Here is a 22715-nt window from a genome sequence, read left to right on the forward strand (position 1 = left end):
ATATATATTGAGCTTTAACAATAATGTTTTAATGCCTTAATAATACATTTTATATTCCTTCGTTTGAACCTTCTGTTCTGTTCTAATTCATTGAACCAGTAAATATTTTGCCTTAAGCTCCATAAATTCAGATAATTGTAAATACTTTGAATGCTTTGAATGTTTATGAATGTGGGTGAGACTGCGAGAAGAGTAAATTATCTCTTTCTCGGTTGCGCTCCATAATTCATTTCCTTAAAGCCTGCCGTTAGATTAGATGACTTCATTTCCCATAAATCATTGCGGGCTTATACTTCCGGGGCGATTTATGGGAAACCCCGGTAGCTTGTGTTTCCGGGGTCATCTAGCATGAAACTTATTTTTGTAGAACTCGCTCCCTCAAAACTGATTCATGCTAAAAAAATACAACACTAACCTTTATATCAGATTAACGCTTACAAGGAGTCTTTTGGTGAACCTTTTTCTAAATACAGATATTTTTTATAGATCGTAGATCTGTGTTTTTTTGTATATATATACATACGTACAGTATACATGGGTCTACCTTGATGCCTGCAGGATGCGTACGTATGGATATAAATACCAGTAGTTCTTTGTATCTGTGGGTATATGTATATCGACAGGCATATGTATGTATGTGTGTATATATAGGTATAACTGCAAGATACCATTTATCGTCAAATCGCTCATTTTCCTGACTTTTATGTCGGGTCAAAAGAGGGATTGTGATAATCATTAGACATTACGTTTCAAGAGTTAAATCTTTTTCTTTTAATTGTAATATTGTTTCATTTATGTTACACAAACAAGACTTTATGAACAGACTACTCCTTAATTTTGATTTAATTTTATTTTGTTAATTTTGATTTAAACTAAAATGTTTTATAACCCCCTTAAATTCATGAAAAACATTCTTGAATATATATATATTTTGTATAATATGGTCTAGACGGTCACTTATATAACTCCTCATTTATTTTCGTTCTTCAAAACTTTTTGAACGGGGAATCTTTTCAGGGCTTTGAGCGTGTCAAACTTTAACTATAGTCTGTTAGAGCGCCCGTATCCACTGCCATAAATAGATTCTAGACTAAACGTTCTTAAAAATACAATATTTCACTATATATCTATCTCTCTCTCCATCTCTCCATCTCTCTCTCTCTCTCTCTTTTTCTCTTCCTTCCTCTCCGCGGTAAACCTTTAGGCTGCTCATAGTTGCTTTTGTGCTGTTAATGTGTTGACAAGTTGTTGACTGACATGCTCAGGGTAATTTTTTTTGAGAGCAGCCCTCTTGTGCTATGGAAAAGTGTAGGATAATGACGTAAGAAGGTTATATTAACCGCACGCGATCTGTACTGGACATCCTCCATATTTTTTACACTGGTGTTTGACTAAGCAGCTGGATATTCTCATTTCTGAATATTTCCAGTTCTTTATTTATATATAGATACTTGTGCTAGGTTCCGCCCTGTATGAGTATGTATATATGTATATGGATTTATGGTGTACCTCTGATCATATCATCTAGAATAACCCCCGATCCAAACTTGGGGTGTTCGATGAGAACGTTTTAGGTACATGTATAAATCATTATGCTGGTCTCACACCAGGGGAGGGTGGATCCAGTGTAGATAAGTGTGCGACCCCTCGTCATTCGCGTAAATTAATTTTTGTGTTAATGTTTGTCACGAGAACTAATATATCTATTTTACTCTGTAGGATTATGAATATTGGTCGACTTGCATTCACAAATTATTGATTTTCGGGGATATGTTTTTCATAAATTATTGTACGTGTGGTAGACCATTAATCGATAAAAATGGTTGATTTAAGCAATCACAAGAGCTCATTCGTCTGCTAGACAGACTAAGTCGACTAATAAACTCAACCCAGGAATGCTGATTATTTTCTGTGGTTTCATTGTACTTATATCTTAAACTCAGACCTCTGTAACCATATTTTGACCATTCTAGCTCCATCCCTCGCCACATGTATGGATATGTCTATATAGACATATTCCTTAAATAATAAGTTCTAATTTTTTTGGTTTTCTTTAATGGTCTCTCTTACACTCCATTTGACTCAATTACCCAGAATTCATTCAACAGGAAGTATCAGCTTCCCTGTCACGTCACTTTACCACGTCACTTCTACACATTCCATTGAATTCAATACTTATCAGTGAATATTAGATTAAATACATTACAATATTATAATATTCTTTATACTATTCTTTGGAAACATTTTAATGATGAATAAGAAGAATTATTTTAAAGTTTTAAAGACACTTGATCATTTTTGACTAAACTTGTAGATCTGCTATTTTATTTTTTTCCAAAGTCTGTGTTTTCTTTTCAATTTATTTTGATGTACTTTATCTAACTCTAACTCTTCGCAACGAATATGTTTATTTTAATTTTGTCATTGTCATATTTTAATTTTAAACATTTTAATCATAATTCTTTCATATATACTATATCCATATGATGTAACGCCATGTATGGTTATGGGTATCTGAGGGTATTGGAAGGTTTAAAATTATTATATATATGTATATAGATATATGAATATATGTATTTCTTTATTTGTTTTCTTTTGTACTGTCATTTTTTTGTTTGTCTATTTTCAGAACAAAACACAGTATGCCTCACGTTCCAGGCCAATTGCAAATTCGTATTGCGCTGTAAATAGACCTCGGAGGTAAGTGGGGTACAACCCCACAACTGATTTACATATTAATACGAATCCTGGAATGCATTTGTTTGTTTTTAGTTTAGATGAAGGATAAAAGAATAAATCAGTGAAGAGTCATTCATTTTCACAGTTGTCCTAAGCTCGGTGGAAATGAATGTACCCTTCAGAATAGAACCTCAAATAAATATTTCCATATTTTCTTTTACATTTTCATGTTCCCATTGTGTTTAAATCTGATTTGTTTCTTTTCCATGTCACATCCATTACCCATTGAATGTGACAAGGGGAGAGATTTGTAGATGAATAATTGATTTGATTTGCTGAATATACTTAGATTGAAAACATTTGAAAATTACACAAACAGTTTGTATTTACTCAGGTTGTACTTACTTAATCCATTAACATGATTCCTCCTACCAAAATAAACCCCATATACATGCAATCAGGAGGTATTACATTCGGGGAGTATTTCCTGGGTTTTGGGGCCATTCCACTGAGTTTTTCCATAAATAAAGTAAAGTTATTTGTTAGTAGGGATGTGAATGGTTAATCAACTGTTGCTAAAGGCCGCAGGTGGAAGGCTAGACACAGCCCTACTACCAAAAAGTAAAAATACAGGTCAGAAGTGTACCGTTTCATTTTGAATACTTAAAAACTTGTTAAAGTATCTGGACCAGCTCAACACGAGGAGGGGTAATTCTCTTATCTGAATTGTCCAGAATCGTCTTTGATCAGTTACGTAGGTGTCTTGTCAAAGTCCAATTTCAAAAACTTGTCAGCTGGTCAATTTCCCCTCACTCTATCAACCAAAACGGGCTATGGGTCATTAACAGGTGCTAAAAAAAAAAAAAAAAAATTGATTAAATCCAAACGTATTAAGAAGATTTGTTTTGGAACGGTACATTAGCTGAGATTTTTGAATTATAATAAAATTATTTGTTGGTGGAGATGTGAATTGACGCGACTCCACTAAACAAAAGGTTATACCCGGGAAAAACTTTGTCGTATGTGTCTCGAAATCTCATGAAATATAACCCTGTTTTACTTCCTAATTGAATGAATAACCATTATATACAGTCCTTTCAAAGTAATATCTGTTGATAACTTATACAACCCCTTACATTTTTTTAAATAATATATATCTATATATATTAAATACGTAACTAACCATTTATTTTTCAAAGGCATTAAGCCACTTTGTCACAATGTAAGGTTTATTAATCTACAATTCGATTTAAATTATACAGTCCTTAAAATATATTTGTACTTCCAATCCATTTGCCCTTTAGGTCATTTGAAATCTCTGTGTCCTTACTTAGTCACTGTAAGCCTGTCTGTGTCGGGTTTGGTTTGAATAATGTCACAAGGTACAATCAGCTTGCCCTTTGACCCTATCCAAATCATGATCAAGAGGTAGGCTTGATAGAAATATTTTGATTAATCATAATTTGTCTAATGTCTTAAACCTGCTTTAAATGTCAAATTAATATAATGCTGTCATTTTGGCCTAAATTCTGTCATGTACTCTATTCTCCCTATTTCTCCTGTCTCTGTCTATGCAAGGTCAAATTAGTTACAGGCCTTTCTGTGGTTATCTATTGTTTTAAGAACACCATATCTCGGTGTTCTGCTCCAAATGCATAACCCTTCTCGCAGTGTCACGAAGTTACCTCTGACCAGACAGGTCAGAGCCGAGGCTAACGTGTTGTTCGAGACATGTGGACGCTGTTTGTTCAAAGATAAACTGTCACATCATCATCATCTACCATCATCATCCTCATCTGACGATGACGTACTCATCCTATCCACCAATAGCAGGACTACTCCTCTGACGGCTGGACGCTTGATGTATCTTCAATGATGTCATATGTTTATGTTACTGGACGCTGTTAAAGACCAGTGCTTTCTCTGTTTAATGGCAGAGAGAGACGACGACCGATGATGACTACCCTGTGATACTGTAACCTTCCCACTCTCTCTGTCTGAATACAAGATATTTCATTACACCCAATGGCTGCCTGTGTCCTGAGTCTGGTTTTCTTTATCGCCTTTTATGAAAATGTTCTAATACTTATATAAATATCGATATGATGTACTGCCATGTATCGATATCTATATATCTGGTTGATGAGGAAAAAACCTACTTTAACAGGGGTCCTTGACATGAAAATGCTTGAGAACCACTGGTTTAAACAACATTAGGAAACAAGCCCAAATAAGCAACAACACTTTATAAAAAAAAATGCAGCCTGCAACTATCAACAGAAAAACAAGCCCAAAGTCGCATATAATAAGCGGACATGGCAACACTGCCTGCTGCTCTGCTCTGTGGTTTGTCTTGCATTGCAGACAGCAGTTCGGCTGCAGCCAATAACGAAGCGCCCCTCAGACCCCAATAGCGTAAACAACGCGATAAATGCATGTTGGCAAAGATTAGATGCGATCGCTTTATAGCTCAGTATAACATTATCAGTATAGCATTCTCTGCTCTTATCAAAAAAATTACTGTGGTATGATTATACAAATGGTGCTAAAAGGATAACGCAAATTGCCCTAAGGGCTTGTTTCCATTGTGGTCCTCCTGTGTATTCATTCATCGAGACATTCATAAAGACATGCAATAATTTACAATAATATGCAAGACAGCATCTACACTAGTAGCAATAAAAAAATATGTACAGGTGTGGGGGGAGGGGGGGTAATTTCTTTGGTGTTAAGCTTAGATTTACAGACTGTGTGTGTGTGTGTGTGTGTGTGTGTGTGTGTGTGTGTGTGTGTGTGTGTGTGTGTGTGTGTGTGTGTGTGTGTTCTACAGTGCAGTTCATTTTTAAGCAAGGGGAATACAAAAAAGTCACAAATAAAATAAATCTTCCCATATCAAAATGTTTTTCATCTGAATTATGGGGGTTTATCCCACCATTTAACCCCTCGAGCACTAAATACGTATGCATTTTTAAACTGAATATATATATGTATTATTTTGCATATTTTTCTAATATTTGTATGGGTCAGAACTAACTACCCTTCTCCCTCCTCTCGTTCGAACCTTTGTCTAAAAGCTCAAAGTTGTTTGATTTTTTACATTGTGAAACATCCACCCGCTCTGGTAACACCGGGTTACAATTTAAGCGCACCTATCTGAACCAATCATAGAGTTAAAAATAAGGGAACCAATCCTATACCGAGCTACTGCTCCAATGAGAGCCAATGAAAACAAGCGTAGTATTGCTCAGATCCCATATTCCAGAGGAGTGGCCATTATGTGATTGGCTGATTGGTTGTTACGTATCGTCTGATTCGTTGTCAGTGTTGTTTACAAAAACTGCAGCCAGACGGCGTTGTCCACTCACTTTGTTTCCAGTTAAGCTACTTTTGCTTGTTTAGACCATCGTTATAAACGATTATAGTATTTTCCTTTATGCGATCTTTGAATAGGTAAAGTGTGCCTGTCCTACCATAATATCATTATTATTTTGCATAATCGTCAGAATTGTTTCCATGTAGAAACATGTTCATACATTTTCAAACATTTCCCAAAAATAGCTTCGTGACGAGCTTGTTATTAAAAAAAATATTATTATTATGTGTCGGTAATTTGTATATTTAAGTTATGTTGTCATATCTGTCCTGTACGATTTGTGATTACGAAGCCTATAAACATAACAGAAATTAAAGTTGTATATTCATTCAATGCCAAAAAACTTTCACATTAAATCGTTAATCACAATTATTTTGTGTGACAATATTAATCGTCAACTTAAATGTGTAATCGTGACAGCCCTACCAACTAGCCAATCAAAGCGCGAGAGTCCCCCCTAGCTATGGCAACTTGAGCCTACCGTGGTAGCTAGGTTGCACCGCGGGAGGAGGAAAGTCACCTCGTAGCACCGGGTCGAATCTGTCCAGTCTGCTGGAGGCGCTAGTAGCACTAGCATGCTTTGGAAGGTCGACAGCAGGACAGCATCATTTCACCCTATATAGTTTCTTGCACTAGTAACGTTACGCCTATAGACTCTGACAACGCCGTACATTGCTATTTTGAAGATTATTATTTATTTATTTATTTATTTATTTATCAAAGGACTTAAACTCGCAAGCTTGACGCCAGCTAGCTGAAAGCTTAGTTTTGGTATCTATTTACTGTATTAGCTAGCTGCTATAGCTACTGTAAACCATGGCTGCACTCAGAGCGTCCTACCACAGGATTCTGGATAAGATCGAGCACATCCTGCCCGCTAAACTTAGACCTTTGTACAACCACCCAGCAGGTAATGTACATTACACTGACGTTATTGGTGTATACTGTGTATACATACTGTTACTGTGTAACAGAAACCCATAGGATGTCTTGGGTTTAAAATCCTCTTAGCAAACCTTGTATTGAACTGTACTTTCCTGTGCTTACTTTTGAAAACTGCGAATAAAGTATTCAATCAATCAATCACATATATATATTGGTAATTTAGGTGCCTTGTCTCAGTGTTCATTTAACAACGAGAGTGAATACATGTAACCATGGACCCAAATTGAGCACTGAGGATGTTACTGTGTAGCTCAGTATGATGGTGATGATCATCATCACCATCATCATGGTGTAGCAGCAGCAGACCCTGATCTGGTATAAAATAAAAAGCTGTACTCGTCTACAGTTGGTTTGTCTGTCAAGGAGATTGCAAGTATATTTAGTGTCAGCTGTGGTATGTATAGTTCTGTAGAGGTCTCCTTTGTCTGAATAGAAAGGATAAGTTTCGTGCAGACCGCTGTTGCCAGCACAATATACAGCAACACCTTGTGTTAACTGATGTAATATGGTTCATTATTAAGTGCTTATAACTGTCATGGCAACAACTGGAGTGGAGGGCACAAGACCGAAGGGGATGAAGGAGTTCCATCAATGGCCTATGTTCCTCAGGGAATTTAAAGGCCTAAGCTTATAACTGGAGTATTGAGCACCCTACTGTCCTTTTTAGGGATTCATGTCTAGCAGTTTCAACAACAGTGGATACTGGTATCGTAGAGATATATAAAAAATAAATAAAGAGTATTTAAAGGTAGGGTAAGTGATTTTCTTTGATTTAAAATAAGAGATAAATATCTCTATATTCTGTTGCTGTATATAGTGTTTGTTTGTTTAGTAACAGGAGTCTCTCCAGCTCTTTATTAAACAGAAAATGCTTTTTCAGGTCGGGATATCAATTTGATCCAATCAGGATAGAGACCTCAGACAGGATACAGATTAAACCAGTTAAACTGGAAGTGACAACACAAAGAAACGAGAAGACAAATTGGAACTGGAACGCTATTAAAAATGAAGCTGATAAATAAGCACTCTCTCCTGATTGGCTGAATGTTGTTGTCACCTACCTGAAAGTGTATTTTCTGTTTATTAAAGAGCTGGAGAGATGGGGAGACAGACTCCTGTTACTGAACAAACACTCAATAGCAATGATTACTATCAGAAGAATATAGTGCTTTAACCTTTTAACAAAAAAACTTTTGTTTTAACTAGAACATCACTTACCCTACCTTTTAAAGTCTAGGCTGTCCTACTTATGGCGGTGGATTTAGTGACCAAAGATCATATCAAATTTATGACTTGTTCTGAATAGTTATAGTTATTGTGAGATAAGCTTAATATAGCTCATGTTCAACGCATGGTAGATTAGCTGACAGAACAAAGTCCTTGGAACATAGAGGGTCACAAAGACTGGCTAGACAGACAATAAAATAGACCAGGTGATAAGCAGCATTGTTGTTTTTATCCAATGGTGTATATACAAAGTTAAAAGTGTAGCGAGCAGTTAAAGATACCTAGATTAACATAAAAACAAACAAAAACACCTGCCACTCTTAATATTTGTTGTTGGGACATTAGACCAGTCAATACTGAGACAACCTGGTTTGTCTACTCTGTGCATAGTGCAAGGGTATGGAATCCAGGTTGTCAAGGACAACTTCCTGACCATTTACTGAGGGGTGGTAACAAATGTCAACTCCCTTGAAGATGATTGGTTAAGATAACATGTTCCTTTTCTTATGATTGGTCTAGATTCAGCAGCTGAGACAACATGTTCTCTTTTTTTGTATCTGCAACAGTAGTACCACAAGAGTCACTAGAGTTGTAGACTAAAGTGGATAGACCAGAGCGGTTTCATGTTCTCTCACAATATTTTCCATCCCCTAGGGAATTTTGTGTAATGTTTTGTGTCTCTGTGTCGTTTTTGATTTGTTTGTGTGAGTGACTGTGTGCATGTTTTGGCAACATTTCATTACTTTATATACAGTACAGCTATGTTATCAATACAAAGCACCATTTTTATATTCTGTTATTCTGGCATTTGGCTGGTTATTCTGACATGTCTTCTAAAACTAAATCTCTACGACACCAATAGGACGGCAGTAACCGAGTGGGTATACTAGAGAGGATATCGGGATCAGAAGGTTGCAGGTTCTCCCCCGATCCGCCCAGTTTATGTGTCAAAGTGTTCCTGAGCAAGACACTTAACCCCATTATTACAGCACCCTGGGTGCTGTAATAATGGTAGCCACTGCTCTTAATAGTTAGGATAAATGCAGAGGACATATGTCCATGTACAGTTTATGAAAATGTACTGTGGCAAATACTTTGATGAAATGAAGTCTTAAATGTAACATCTATCATTAAATAAGAACTGCTTTGTGTAACAATTTGTTTTCTTTGACTCTAGGTCCAAAGACTGTTTTTTTCTGGGCCCCAATGTTTAAATGGGTAAGGAAGGATTTTGTAATGCCTTTGAAATTTAAGAGTAGACCTGTCACCTGTGTATAAGTAATCACGGTAATCCATTCATTATTGTCTGACTAGGGCCTGGTCGGAGCTGGACTGGCTGATATGACCCGACCAGCAGATAAACTCAGTCTCTCCCAGTCAGGAGTGCTAACAGCTACAGGTAAGATGAAGCTCATTTTATACCGAGAAGGAAATACTGAAATGTTGTTCCAGACAGGACAGTGGACACTGGAACCGTTTAAACCTCACCAAATGCACACATGCTTTTGTTTAAATGTAAAATACTACTTGTGACCTTTTTACAGTATAACATATAACAACACATTAAATCCTGATATGTTACAAAAGATAAAGGATAAGGATAATTCCTTTTAACAGGTCGTTCATGAAAGTCCTTGCGGTCTTGTTTCCAATGAGAACCTGTGAGCAATTTGGGGTTAAGAGTCTTGCTCAGGGACAAATTTCATTTCATCGACACATATGCTGGCCTGGCCGGGAATCGAACCTGCGGCAACCAGGGCCTCTGGCTCCCTAGGCGGACTCACTAACCACTCAGCTATGGCCGCCCCAGATCTATTGGTCTTTGAAATTGCATATTTATTGGGTACAAATAGTGGATATTTTGGTATGTTAAAAATGACTCCTGTCAGAGTCATGTTCCCAAGATGTTCTGTTCCCTCTGGTAGTTCCTTGTTTAAGGATCATTACCCAACAGAAATTTTAAGAAACCTACGTTGAATGCAAGCTGTCTTCCTCCTTAAGTGCACCTCACTGTGACCTGCAACGATAAGATACGATAAGATTAACATTTTTATTGATCCCCAGAGTGATATTCAGGTGTCATGGCAGCGACAGCAGTGGGGTTGAAACACAGGAGAGGTACAGGTCAGAGAAGTCTCGCGAGCCAGACTGTTGCTTCCCACAATTTTCAAATGCTTCTGTCATACACAAACAGATGCCAGCTTCCGTTCTCGGCTTTCGGGATGTGTAGTTCCAGACTATATAGCATTTGGAGATTGTGGAATAGTTGTCAGGCTACGTGAGACTAAGGTCAGAGTAAAGGTCTTTTACACACAGAGAGCGTGACAAATAAAAAATCTGAAAATGCATCAGTGAATATTGATATAATTGATGGCTCATTTATACATGTTAAAGTGGCACTATGTAACTTTTTTTAATGAATAAAACGTAATTTTGTCAAATCTGTAGGGTAGATTATGTTAATACAATATAACTTATACAATTGGGGTGGTTGTATTCCGTCTCCCTGCTCTTCTATTGAGACATTTAGATTAGAGTGTCAAAGGTCATGTCTCACCTAGACACAGGATCTGACACGAACATGATTCAGTTTATCCCCTGAGCAAGCAGGCAGGCTCTAATAGCTCAATGGGAAAAATGTCCCCATTGAACCGGGTTCAAATCCAGGGTAGAAGAGGAAAGTTACATAGTGCAGCTTTAATGCTTTTATTTGTGGTAATTATTTTTTGTATTCTGTTGTGTATGTAAATGTTTCTGTTGTTTGTTCTATGTTGTAGCTTTTGTACTGCTGCTACCCTGAACAGGGCTCCCTTGTAAAAGAGATATTGTACGTATCTCAAAGGGATATTAACCTATATAAATAAAGGTAAAAACATTTAATTTAAAAATCAACATTGTTTCGAAAGTTACTTCACTTTATAACCACATAATATTTGTGTTCTGTGTGTATGTACTCATGGCACAAAACAACACTTTGAGAAAATAAACATTTCGGGTGAACTAATCGCTGGTGTGTAAGGACCTTAAGGCTGTGTGTGTCCACCAAAGCATCCCCCCAGAAAAGAAAACAGGATAAACAGGATTTGAAGTTTAAGCTTCGGGCACTAGTAAGTAAGTAGGTCGGAGAGGCTTACTATCGGTATCAGCCAGAGCGCGGGGGTCTATCCCTGTTTCGCAAATCATCTCCCCTGGGAGAGGTGGAGGAGCGCAACACCTACAGTACCATCAGCTCCCAGTACTTCATTTTTCATTTATTTAAGATTTTCAGAGAGATCATTGAGGGAGACCCTCATTTACAATGATGCCGAGATTACACACATAAATAACATAAGAACAATAAAGAAAAACGATAATGTTGACAACAAACAGTTTAAACAGTTGCATGTTGACAGCAATCAGTTAAAACAGTTGCATACAGGTAATGCACGGTTATTATATGACTTCCGAAAATGGCAATAGATGCTAGGGTATTCAGTTTAAGATCTTGTTGCAAGAGTTTCGAAGAATCAGGTGCACCAATGCTGAAAGCAGTCTTTCCCAGTTCTGAACTGGCAAAAGGAACCAGAAGGACTAGCCTATCGCTAGAGCAAGTTAGAATGTGACGAGGTTCCTGGCGTAGCATGGATGAGACTTTAGCGCATGACTTGCCACACAAGTCATGCTACTCGCACGCTGAGTTGGCGCTGCCCGGGATCGAACCCATGACCTATGGTCGAAAGGCGAGTGCTCCACCGAATGAGCTGCCCGAACACAATAGTACTTATATAACACATTATGATATTTTGTAGCTTGTAAGAGCCTAGATGTCTCCACTAGGCCTGATAGCTATCCTTTTGGTACAGCCTATCTTGTTATGGTTCAGCTTGTCCTTGAAGCAGCTAGTATAACTATTGTCTGATCCCTGTGCTCCATGGCAGAACTACCGTAGCACCAACCTGAGTGTTATTGTACTTCTCCCCATGATATCATGTACATTAAAGTATAACCATCACCACCTAGAATATTGTCTCGACTCCTATTGCCTCATCAATTACTGATTGATCCAGAATTCCACGACACTTGTCAAATAATGGTACAGAAAGCATCATTTTGTTTCAGAGAGCTGTTTATTTATTTAGCTAGAAGAAACCTATCAACCATATAGTGTGTTTCAACTAACCTTTTACTAATCAACAAGCAAAGAGATGTACAATACCTCTCTACCCAGGGAGCTAATCTCTCCAGAAACGATAGAGAGATACTGCTGAGATTTAGCAAAAACTGGAATGCAGCTAAGAGCATTTGTCAAATAGAGGAACAGGTATACAACAATCAAATTAATAAAATAAAAAATACCATCACGGTAAAGGTTGGAGAGAGGATAGATAGGTAGGCCTGAAATACCTATTCTCCCCATCAGTCTTTCCATATGTATGCGTGGCCCCTGTTATTCAAGAAAAAAAGCAGTGCTGTCAGACTTATTTCTTGAAACTATCTTCCAGGCCATTGAAGTAGCAACTTCTTTCTAAGATTAGGGCAAAATCAATGCAGAAGAATCTTGAGCGGAGAAACAACAGCCCTAACTGCATAAATAGCAGAGGAGCCAGGGAGAAATCGCTCTAAATCAAAAAGTTATAATATTGTGCAATTGTAAGGACTTTCCAACTTATTCAAGATTTGTGACCATGTACAGCACCTCCTCTGCAGGATAATTCCAAATATCTTCTTATGTAGTTAAAACCTTGATCAAGTACAATCATCAAAATACAATGTTTTAATTGGACTTGTTGGTTTTGCTGCGGGGTTGTATCTAATATAATGTATATAATTGTATCTAAAATAATAGAATACTTAGGAATTATATACAGTAGAGCTTCTTTATGTCCTTTTTAAATGATCTTTTTACCTTGCACACAGGGACCTTATGACTCCTCTGTGAAATCAAATTCCAGTTGCATTCCTACTAATGAAATTGAAAAAAATCATTCATTGATGATAGTTGATTCATAAGATATTAATAATGGTGGTTATGTGACATATACCGTACAATACATCATTATTTTACTGACAACTTTTAAAGCCCTGCATGGCCAGGCCCCCAGCTACATTACAGATATGCTGGAGCTGTATAAACCGGCGCACAGCCTTAGATCCTCGGGCAAGGCTCTCCTGGAAGTTCCCCCTACTCCACTTGTTACCATGGGTGACTGGGCTTTCTCTGCCTGGGCACCTAGGCTCTAGAATGTCCTGCCCGAGGCTCTAAGACTAGCTAGCTCACTGTATTCTTTTATGTATTATTTTGTTTTTACTTCTTTACCTTTATTTTTATTAACTGTTGTTTTACCTTGTTGCACTGTATTTATTCTGCCAAAAGAAGCACTTTGTAACTTTGTTTTGAAAAGTGCTTTATAAATAAAGTTTATTATTATTATTATATTTAGGCATTTGTTATGTTTCCTCAACCACAGTGTTTTACTGTATGTTTACTACAGTAGGTTCAGGGAATTAACTGGAAGGCTTTTTATATTCTGGGATTCACTGGGAGATTTTCTAGTTTTATCAGATTATGTTATCAATCTGTGAAAAAGGTTGCTCGCTGTGTCTACCAGCGCAATATGTGTGTGCAAACAAAACTTAGAGGTCATTCACATCATATGTCTTTCTATGAACTATTGTTTATTTAAATACGGTGTGCTGTGCTCAGCTGTTTGCTGTCTGTCTCCCCCAGGTCTGATTTGGTCCAGATATTCTTTGGTCATTATTCCAAAGAACTGGAACCTATTTGCTGTCAACTTCTTCCTTGGCTGTGCAGGAAGCAACCAGCTCTACAGGATCTGGAGGTGAGTGTGGTCCCCAGTGCCCATCATCGTCATTTACTTGCCTTCATCGCCTCTAGCTTGATTCTAATGATTTAGTTTGAGATAATTGCACAGAAGCAAGTAACACGTTGTTTATAGTTCATTTCACCCTGTCCATGATTCACCTGTCTAGTCCAGGGATTTTGTTGACTGTCCAGGAAAAGAATATTGACACAATGTCCAGGAATCTGACTATTTTCAAGTGTTGTAAACATGAGTGTTGCTTAAACACATGGAGCCAGTTGCACCACCTCACACTAAGTTCAAACTAGCCTAGGCTATAACTAGGCTAAGTTTGAACTTAGTGTGATGGTGCAACTGGCTCCAAACCATAGTGCCCCCATCTGGCCATAATAGACTAGCTGAACATTCTGCGAAATTAGCTGAACATTTGGCACATGTGAACATCGAAAATAGCAGATCTACAAGCTCACAATGCATCCCAAAGCAACATGTTGTGAGTGTGTAGCTCTGTTATTTTCACTAATTGACGTACAATTAAGTATATAGGGGTTTGAGTCATTTTCTAGATGCCAACACTTTATTTTAGTAATTTCACAGCCAGTCTGATCATTTTCAGTTGAGGAACAACTTCACCATCAAATGTGGCATACACCTTCTAAATGTCTATGTGCTCTTTTTGTGTGATTACCACTATTTATTTATATTTAGTCATCCAAGGGGTAATTCACAAAGCTGGCTAACTCACTAAGATGGACTATGTAAAACCTGGAACCCCTTCCTTATGCCTAAATTGCATTTGTTCGTAGCCTAGTCAGAGGATTGATAGTAAAATACATCAATTCTTTCATTTGTTTTAATAGGCATGAGCAAGATAAGAAGGCAGAGGCTAAGGCGGCGCCAGCTATTGAGTCCTGAGTGTTTGTGTTGCCAATCCTCCACTCCAGTGGATCGAAAGGGAGACCCCACACTGGGGCACGAGCCTGCACCCCCTTCTCTCGTCCATCCCATGCCGTCTCCATGAAATCCACGCCTAACCATTATTTTATCACAGAAAGCAGCCCTGTTGGAGATGTACAGTCTTTCTGACGTTTCATAATTTCCTCAGGGTGTTAAGGAGAAAACATTTCTAAACATACCGTGGTCAACATGTCTAGAAACGGTTATCATCAACGCACAAGTTGTAGTATTGCTAAGTGCTACATCTTCAACATAATGTACGATTGTACATTCGTAATTTAAGTTAATGCTTTCTACAGTAGTATGTCATGCACTTATTTGGGAAAAGTGCTTTTTCCCTATCTGGACTTAAAACATTAAATTCCTAAGAATAAAACTCTTGGTTATGTGTTGGATGTGATTTAAGGAATGTTATCAAGTGAATTTAATAAGGATGTCAAATTGATCACGTCTTCTCATCATTTATAATAATTTGGTAATCATTTAAACTGTACCTGAATGATTATTAAACGATTCTTAACGATGTAAGTTGTCTATTTTAATGTAGTTGCGTGCAGTAGCAGGCAACGTTAAGTTGAATATTTGATTACATTTTCTCATTGCCTACATCTTATAGAAATGACTGTTTGTGCAGTTTTTTTTTAACATACATTACCAGACATGTTAAGGACTAAATTAATTGGTGCTGAGAGCCAACAAGGGAATAGGAAAATGGCTCAAATATTAATGGCTGCACTATGTATTTCACACAAGCATAGTTATATCCTGACTATAGCTAATTGTTTTTAATATATGCATTTTAATTTGACTTGAATATTTAACATAACTTGAGTGTGATCTGACTATAGCTCTGTGGCGGCAATAAATACAATGTAACACCTACATTTGCCTACTGACTACGTTAATATGGGTATTGTAGTTTCCATCAGTAGCCATGTCAGTACACTAACCTATAAACCAGTGGTACTCAAAGTGAGGTCCAGGGACCACCAGGGGTCCCCAGCATCACAATCATTAAACCCCATTATCCATATTTTATACGTTGGCTATTTAAAAATAGCAGATGTACAAGCTCGCAGCGCAGCAAAAACATCCATTTAAGAAAACTCTGGTCTGTCAATTTGTGGGTCCTTGGTAAGAAAGTTTGAGAACTACTGCTATAAACTATAAGTGTGTGTAAGAATCTGTCAATTGTCATCTCAGGATTGTGTGGGGAACCAAGATCACCATCTACTAGGTTAAGACTCAACCTGAAGTCGATAGTGAACTTAGTTCCACCATACAAAAGTCGAAATACTAAACAGACTTTTCCTATGTTGGCGCTTTGTCTCCCTCTTCTGTTTTCATAATTATTGCTCAGAAATGAGTTCAGTTTAAATAAATTCTGAAGCATGCATTCCATGTTTACACAGCGGAAAGAATTACCCTTAGAAAAAAATCCAGCCTATTGCAAGAATTAGCAAATGCAATTGTTGGACGCATCCTTACAAGGATTAACACTAGTCCCGTTAAGACATCAATCGATGGAATATAATAGGTACTGTTATAAAGTCACTGTCACACAAAGTAGTTATCCAACAAAGTTTTATTCACAACCAAAACAAACAGCTTCTAGCGTTTTCCTCCAACACGAGGTGCATTCACCTTCATAGGCTTTGCAATCTTGGGTTTTGGTGCAGTCTTGGTAGGAGCCTGCAAATAAATAAATAAAAAGATAAATACACACATCACACCGAAAAAACACTTTGCAGGGGCCTGACAACATAATTAAAATGAAAATATTTAACCAATATTCTTCATTAACGGAACAGCACTGCAGCATGTGACTTGTGGCTAACTGAGTCACATATACTGTATTTCAACTCCCAACCAGAAACCCCCATCTAGTTGGCCGGTACAAATCTACCCACCTAAAGTGGGAGGAAAAAAACACTTTTCAAGAGACATTTAGTCTTTATTATATAGTCAACTATATAGTTAGCACAGTCTTACAGAACATGCCACACCAACATTTCACAGATTGTATCTGTATGCCTTGGTGACAAATAAAACCCTCTTGAATCATTTACAACACAACCATCTCGGCTCTCATGATGTAAATGTACAAAGTAACTTGTAAGAGAATATGGAGGCCGACCAATGGTATAATGTCTAATAAGACGTCAAGAGCCGGTACTATGATCTCTAGTCGCTCTATGGCTGCAGGTGAGGAGTGAGCACTGTTGCACAGGCTGTAAGACACAGCCCAGCAACAGCACATAACACAGACCAAAACTATGCACACCATCCAACCGCAGCCAAACATGGACGTGAATATCCGTATAATAGTGCATCATTCAATGTTGACTATCATTTTAAGATTTGTATTAAATTATCATGACACGCGTGGCAAATGTATAGGCTACAGCATGTAACTCACTGACAGGCCCCTCTTGTGCTTCATTATATAAAAGACTTAAGTCTAATTATTTTATCATCATTAAATACAATAAGCAAGATTCTACAATGAAACTTCCCTATATAATTAGTCAATAACTATGCCAATTGTCAAGTCATCATGAGAAGCAGGGTTTTCTATTTGACAAAAATAGCCAATCTACAAGCTCGCAACACGTTTTATATTGGCCATTTTCAGCGCATGACAACTGCTCACAACTACAAATAACGTTATGTTAGTCACACATCTGCATCAGAAGTGTTATAGCCAACACATGCCAAGGCATCGGATGGTTCAATTTCCCATTATGTCTTGCGTGTTGTGGACACTGTTAGTTTTCTGGTGTGTTGTTCGTTTGACTAACTGAAAAAGGGGGGGAAACGACAAGAACAATGCCTGCAGTCAGTCAGCCAGTTGACGCTTCTTTCTTATTGGTTGATCCCTGATCAAAGTTGGCTTTGGGAGGCTGATGCTTCTGACATGCGTGTGTTCAGACTTTAAGAAGGCAAAAATGTTTTGCCACCAAGCAGTACTAAAGTCACTTGCCTGACAGTGTTTCTCACACTTGACATCCCCACCCGAATTGTTCCCAGCCAATCCAGTGAGTAAGATTGCTTCACTGTCAAGTCAATCAACAATCCATGTTAGGATTGATTGTTAGGAAATATTAGAGTACCTGTAGAGTGATCTTACCTTAGTACTGGGTGCAGAGGGCTTCTTTGTTGCCTGCTTTGCCTTCTTGGCCTCCTTGGCAGCCCTGGAAAATAGGAGAACCATGAATGAGCCACAAACTACATTGACAACATTTTAGCCACCAACTAAATCAGCAAACGGGTCCCTTATAAGCACATAATGCACATGCAAGTAGGGTTGCAACTATTATTATTTTGGGAGCGATTCTCTAGACAACTTTTTTCGATCAATTAAGAAGCACCGTTCAATATATTTTTTATACATCAACGAATTGATTAACCAATAAAGCCCCATTTTATAAAAAATATTAGATCTATAAGCTCTTTATGCATTGTGACACCTTATTGTCATCAGGTATTTCCATACATGGGCATAAAAAGGGACATATTTGTACAACCGCAACACACGTTAAGTTTGAAGGAGCAGAAGGACAGACCCAATCAGATTCCACAAAGCCCTCAAGGCCAGCGCTACATGTATATGGATATCTTTCCAACTGATATTTTCATCAAGAAAAAAAATCCTGTCCACACAAACTGCAGAAACGCACTGAACACAGGAGTGCATTCCTGATCAGCAGTAGGTGTAGGTAGGAGTGCTTGTCTTAAATTCGGCACAAGCTGTCAGAGAACCACATTTGAATAGGTTGTTACAAAACTGTTCTGTGTACTATGCCGTCTTTACTATAGACATAATAGAAAATCTGGACTACCTTTACATTTTTTGATAGAATGTTCGGAAATGGATCTAATACAAAGAATTCTACCATTAAGCCACCAAAATGTGCCCTACCAACAGCCATTGATAAGTGCGACTCACTACAGTCCTTAAAAACCACCATAAAAGAGCACCCGTCTGCAATTTACAACAGGACCTAGACAAGTCTATTAGCTTGCCAAATGAAATGACACCCACTGTTTTTCTGTAAATATACCTTTACTGCTCCTAGTATTGATGATTTCTTGTACAGTATTGTCTTTATATGTCTTGATGAATCGAATACACAGGACCACAATGGAAACAAGCCCTCAGGGCTTTTTGTGTTATCCTTTTAGCATTAATGTATAACTGTACCTCTGTACTTTTTACAAACCGTTTAAGTATTCAATCAAACCAATTCTGAATGGTAATTCAGAGTCCTGGAGCACCGGCGGACATTACACAGTGGGGACCAAGTAATATTGGGCGTAGCAGTTGCCTTTGTTAAGTAATGTAGTTGCTGCTACAATGCCAAATTAAGTTCCACTGAAACTGATGTTTTTGAAAATTATTTTTTTATCCGTTTTACAAAAATCTGTTTGTGACCAGAGAATGCCGTTTGTGTGGATGAGGCCCAAACATGCAGGAAGATGTGCGTTAGGAAAATATACAAAATGTGTAGCCTATGCCCAAGTCTACACAGTGAGTCTCTTTTCTTTTTACAACTTCCTCATTAAGGTTTATAATTATGCTCCTTTCATCAACCATTTAACTTAAATGAAGTGTGTAAATGTATAAACAGGTGAAAGCAGGTTGTACCTTTTATGGATAAATATGGGTGAGGAAATTAACATGTTTACATGCATACTATCGCACAATGAATCCTTGTCTACCTTAACATTTATGAAGACGTTTATCTAAAAGGAAAAAATCTGAATTGACAACATGTGTCCAGGTCCATTTAGTGGGGATTCTACTTAAAACCCCAGAAGAGTTGCTTAATAAATAGTCAACTGGTAAGTCTGCCTCCTCAGATGTGTTCTTACCTGATGGCCTGCTCACGCTGGGCCTTACGGACCTCAGGCTTCTGGTTCCTCTTGGCCATTATTTCAGCCAGAGAGGCCCCAGTGATGGCCCTTGTGAACTTCACTGCGCGGCGTGTACGCCTCTTTGACACCTCTTCCTGTTAAGACACATTTTGATACAACTTTAGAAGGGGGTATTTCTTCCCATGTACTTATGTGTGTGTGGCCGTATGTCCATTGCTTTTGGCTACACAAACACAACATTACGACCTCAGCCAGATACTGTTCAGATTTCTCATTGCTGCCAAGTGCTTTTACCTTTTACCTGTCCTATACAATATGTTTTTATTTAGTTCCAGTATTATCGTCATCTAGTTATATAGTATAGTTGTTAGCAGCATAGTCTTACCAACATTTCTATGTAGCTGTATGACTTGGTAACAAATAAAACCCTCTTGAATCTTGGAATCAGTCACACCACTAGTATCTCTGCTCTCATGATGTAAATTTATAAAGTAACTTGTAAGAGAATATGGAGGCCGACCAATGGTATAATGTCTAATAAGACGTCAAGAGCCGGTACTATGATCTCTAGTTGCTCTATGGCTGCAGGTGTGGAGTGAGCACTGTTGCACAGGATGTAAGACACAGCCCAGCAACAGCACATAACACAGATCAAAACTATGCACACCATCCACCCGCAGCCAAACATGGACGTGAATATCCAAACAATAGTGAATCATTCAATGTTGACTATCATCTTTAGATTTGTATACAATTATTATGACACTTGTGGCAAATGTACAGGCTACAGCATGTGACTTACAGACAGGCCCTTCTTGTGCTTGCGTCTGTACAAGACAGTCCAGTTGATCTGTCTTGGGTTCCTCTTGGCCAGGAAAGCAGCCTCACACTTGGCGTTCAAGAACTGGAACACCTGAAGAGAACAAACGAATGTAACCACCACGGCACTAGCATGACAACAAGATACAATGACCAAGATATGACCAGATACATGTGCACGCTATTTAATTGACAAAAGGTTACTAATGACCTTAATATAATGTTGTGAACTACATTACAGGCTTCAAGTTCGTATTCAACCACAGAAACGTGGACACTGTTTTGAATACAGAAGTCAAGAAGAACACCAACACAGACAGGTTAGCAATTAGCATCAGCAGTTCAAAGTAGCTCGCTAGCAAGTGTTCAGAGTTAGCAGTTAGTTAGCCCTCATGAACACTTGCTTAGTTAGCTGCTAACCAGACCCAGGTCCATCTAACTTTGCTTGTGTTTACTGAAAAAGTAAGCTTAAAACAACGGCAATAGACAAGCGTAATAACCGGTGTCAGTATCAGGCCCAAGCGTTACCTTTCCATCTATCCTGGCGTATCGGCGGCCATGGCCAGGGTATATTTTATACCCGCTGAAACTGCACAACTCGACCCTAAAATGGACAAATGAACATAATGACCGATAGAAGGAGACACAAGTATACACATAACAACGATATTATTTAGATATAGTTTATTTAAAGGCTACGATGAAGATAGATTATGATGTGTGAACTCACTTCATGATGGCTACGACGGGGCGCAAAACCGGAAAGAGAGATGACGGCTACGGAAGCTGAATTTGTGTAACCCGGATGTACATTTCTTCTCAAACATTGTCATTTAAAATCATGCTTTATACTTATATATGATCAAACTGACACTCATTTTCACTTATTTTTGTAGTATTCTTGTGTCAAATGTTTATCATGCCAATTAATTACTTATAATTAATTAATTATGACATCCATGATCCATATAGACCATAGTCATAGATATACTGGACATAGACACACACGGCCTGGCACGGGTGCCTACAAATTCACGCCCACTTTTGAGACAGCGCCGCTACTCGGGGTCCGTTAGAACGATGGACTGCAGCTCTCAACGCAACCTCTATGAGAGGCATTGTAAAATACCGTAATTTCACTGGTTAACTACTGAGGCTGTAGCGATTTTTTTTGTGTTCTAATGAAGTGTCCCATTTGTTTGATTTGTCCTTTTTAATGTGACATACCTGCCATCTCAATATACAACCCACAATATACTATAATATACTCCATCAGTGTGTGAAAAGTTCTAAGCATCTGAAATCTAAGGTTTAATTGGGCGCATGGTATATACGTCACGGACGCATCCCTTGAGGTTTTCAATACTCTCATATCATTTTATTTTTGGACAATTATCCAAACAGCATCTTGCACGACTATTTGTATATTAATACTAACCTGGAGTATTCACTAAGTAGTTGAACATGTCGGGATATGTCACTTTAGTTGGGTTATTTCCTCAACTTACATTCAGGCAAGTTAATACAACAACGGTAAACACACACGTTTTAATTTGTCATGTACCGTTGGAGCTCCGTGGTGGGTAGAAAATGTATATAAGCCTATGAGCTGTTCAAAATATAGAAATATGAACAGTCAGTCGGGACTCGGGATTGGGATGATAATTTCAGAGTGGACGCTCGGCGTTCGTAAAGAAAAGACAGTGATGTCCCTGAAATGCAAACTGTCTGTCTGCCGTCTACCCTCTGCTGTGTTAACATTATGGGTAACCCATAAAAGTGGCAAATTAAATGTGAAACACATCAACTACTACGAAAACAAGAAGATATGTTGACAAAGACACTCCATACATTTGGAAACATATAAAAGTAGGCTAACTCTCATATCCTCTCATAGGCAATGCATTGGCAGCTGCAGTACATCGTTCTAACGGACTTCGAGTGGAGGAGTCTCAAAAGTGGGCGTGAAATTTGTAAATGTACTAGAAAAGTTCGGCCACCTTACAGGCACCTAAAGAGGTGACGTGCATCACCTC

General features: G+C 38.0%; 2 protein-coding genes across 2 annotated transcripts; one reads left to right on the plus strand and one right to left on the minus strand.

Moving 5' to 3' along the window:
* The first annotated feature begins 6545 nt into the window (after positions 1–6545).
* Positions 6546–15864, plus strand: LOC311065109 (mitochondrial pyruvate carrier 2-like). Its single transcript, XM_084085324.1, has 5 exons — positions 6546–6962; positions 9402–9442; positions 9539–9623; positions 13932–14043; positions 14886–15864. The coding sequence occupies exons 1-5, from the start codon at positions 6869–6871 to the stop codon at positions 14938–14940; spliced, it is 387 nt and encodes a 128-aa protein (XP_083941450.1). The 5' UTR covers positions 6546–6868; the 3' UTR covers positions 14941–15864.
* A 685-nt stretch (positions 15865–16549) lies between these two features.
* rpl24 (ribosomal protein L24) lies at positions 16550–21476 on the minus strand. The gene is made up of 6 exons (XM_084083838.1): positions 21410–21476; positions 21208–21283; positions 20663–20773; positions 19858–19994; positions 18113–18176; positions 16550–16674 (listed from the first exon to the last, which is right to left on the minus strand). The coding sequence occupies exons 1-6, from the start codon at positions 21412–21414 to the stop codon at positions 16594–16596; spliced, it is 474 nt and encodes a 157-aa protein (XP_083939964.1). The 5' UTR covers positions 21415–21476; the 3' UTR covers positions 16550–16593.
* Positions 21477–22715: the final 1239 nt, after the last annotated feature.

The sequence above is a fragment of the Gymnoscopelus microlampas genome (genome assembly GCF_963454915.1).
Source record: "Gymnoscopelus microlampas genome assembly, chromosome: 17".
NCBI lineage: Eukaryota > Metazoa > Chordata > Actinopteri > Myctophiformes > Myctophidae > Gymnoscopelus > Gymnoscopelus microlampas.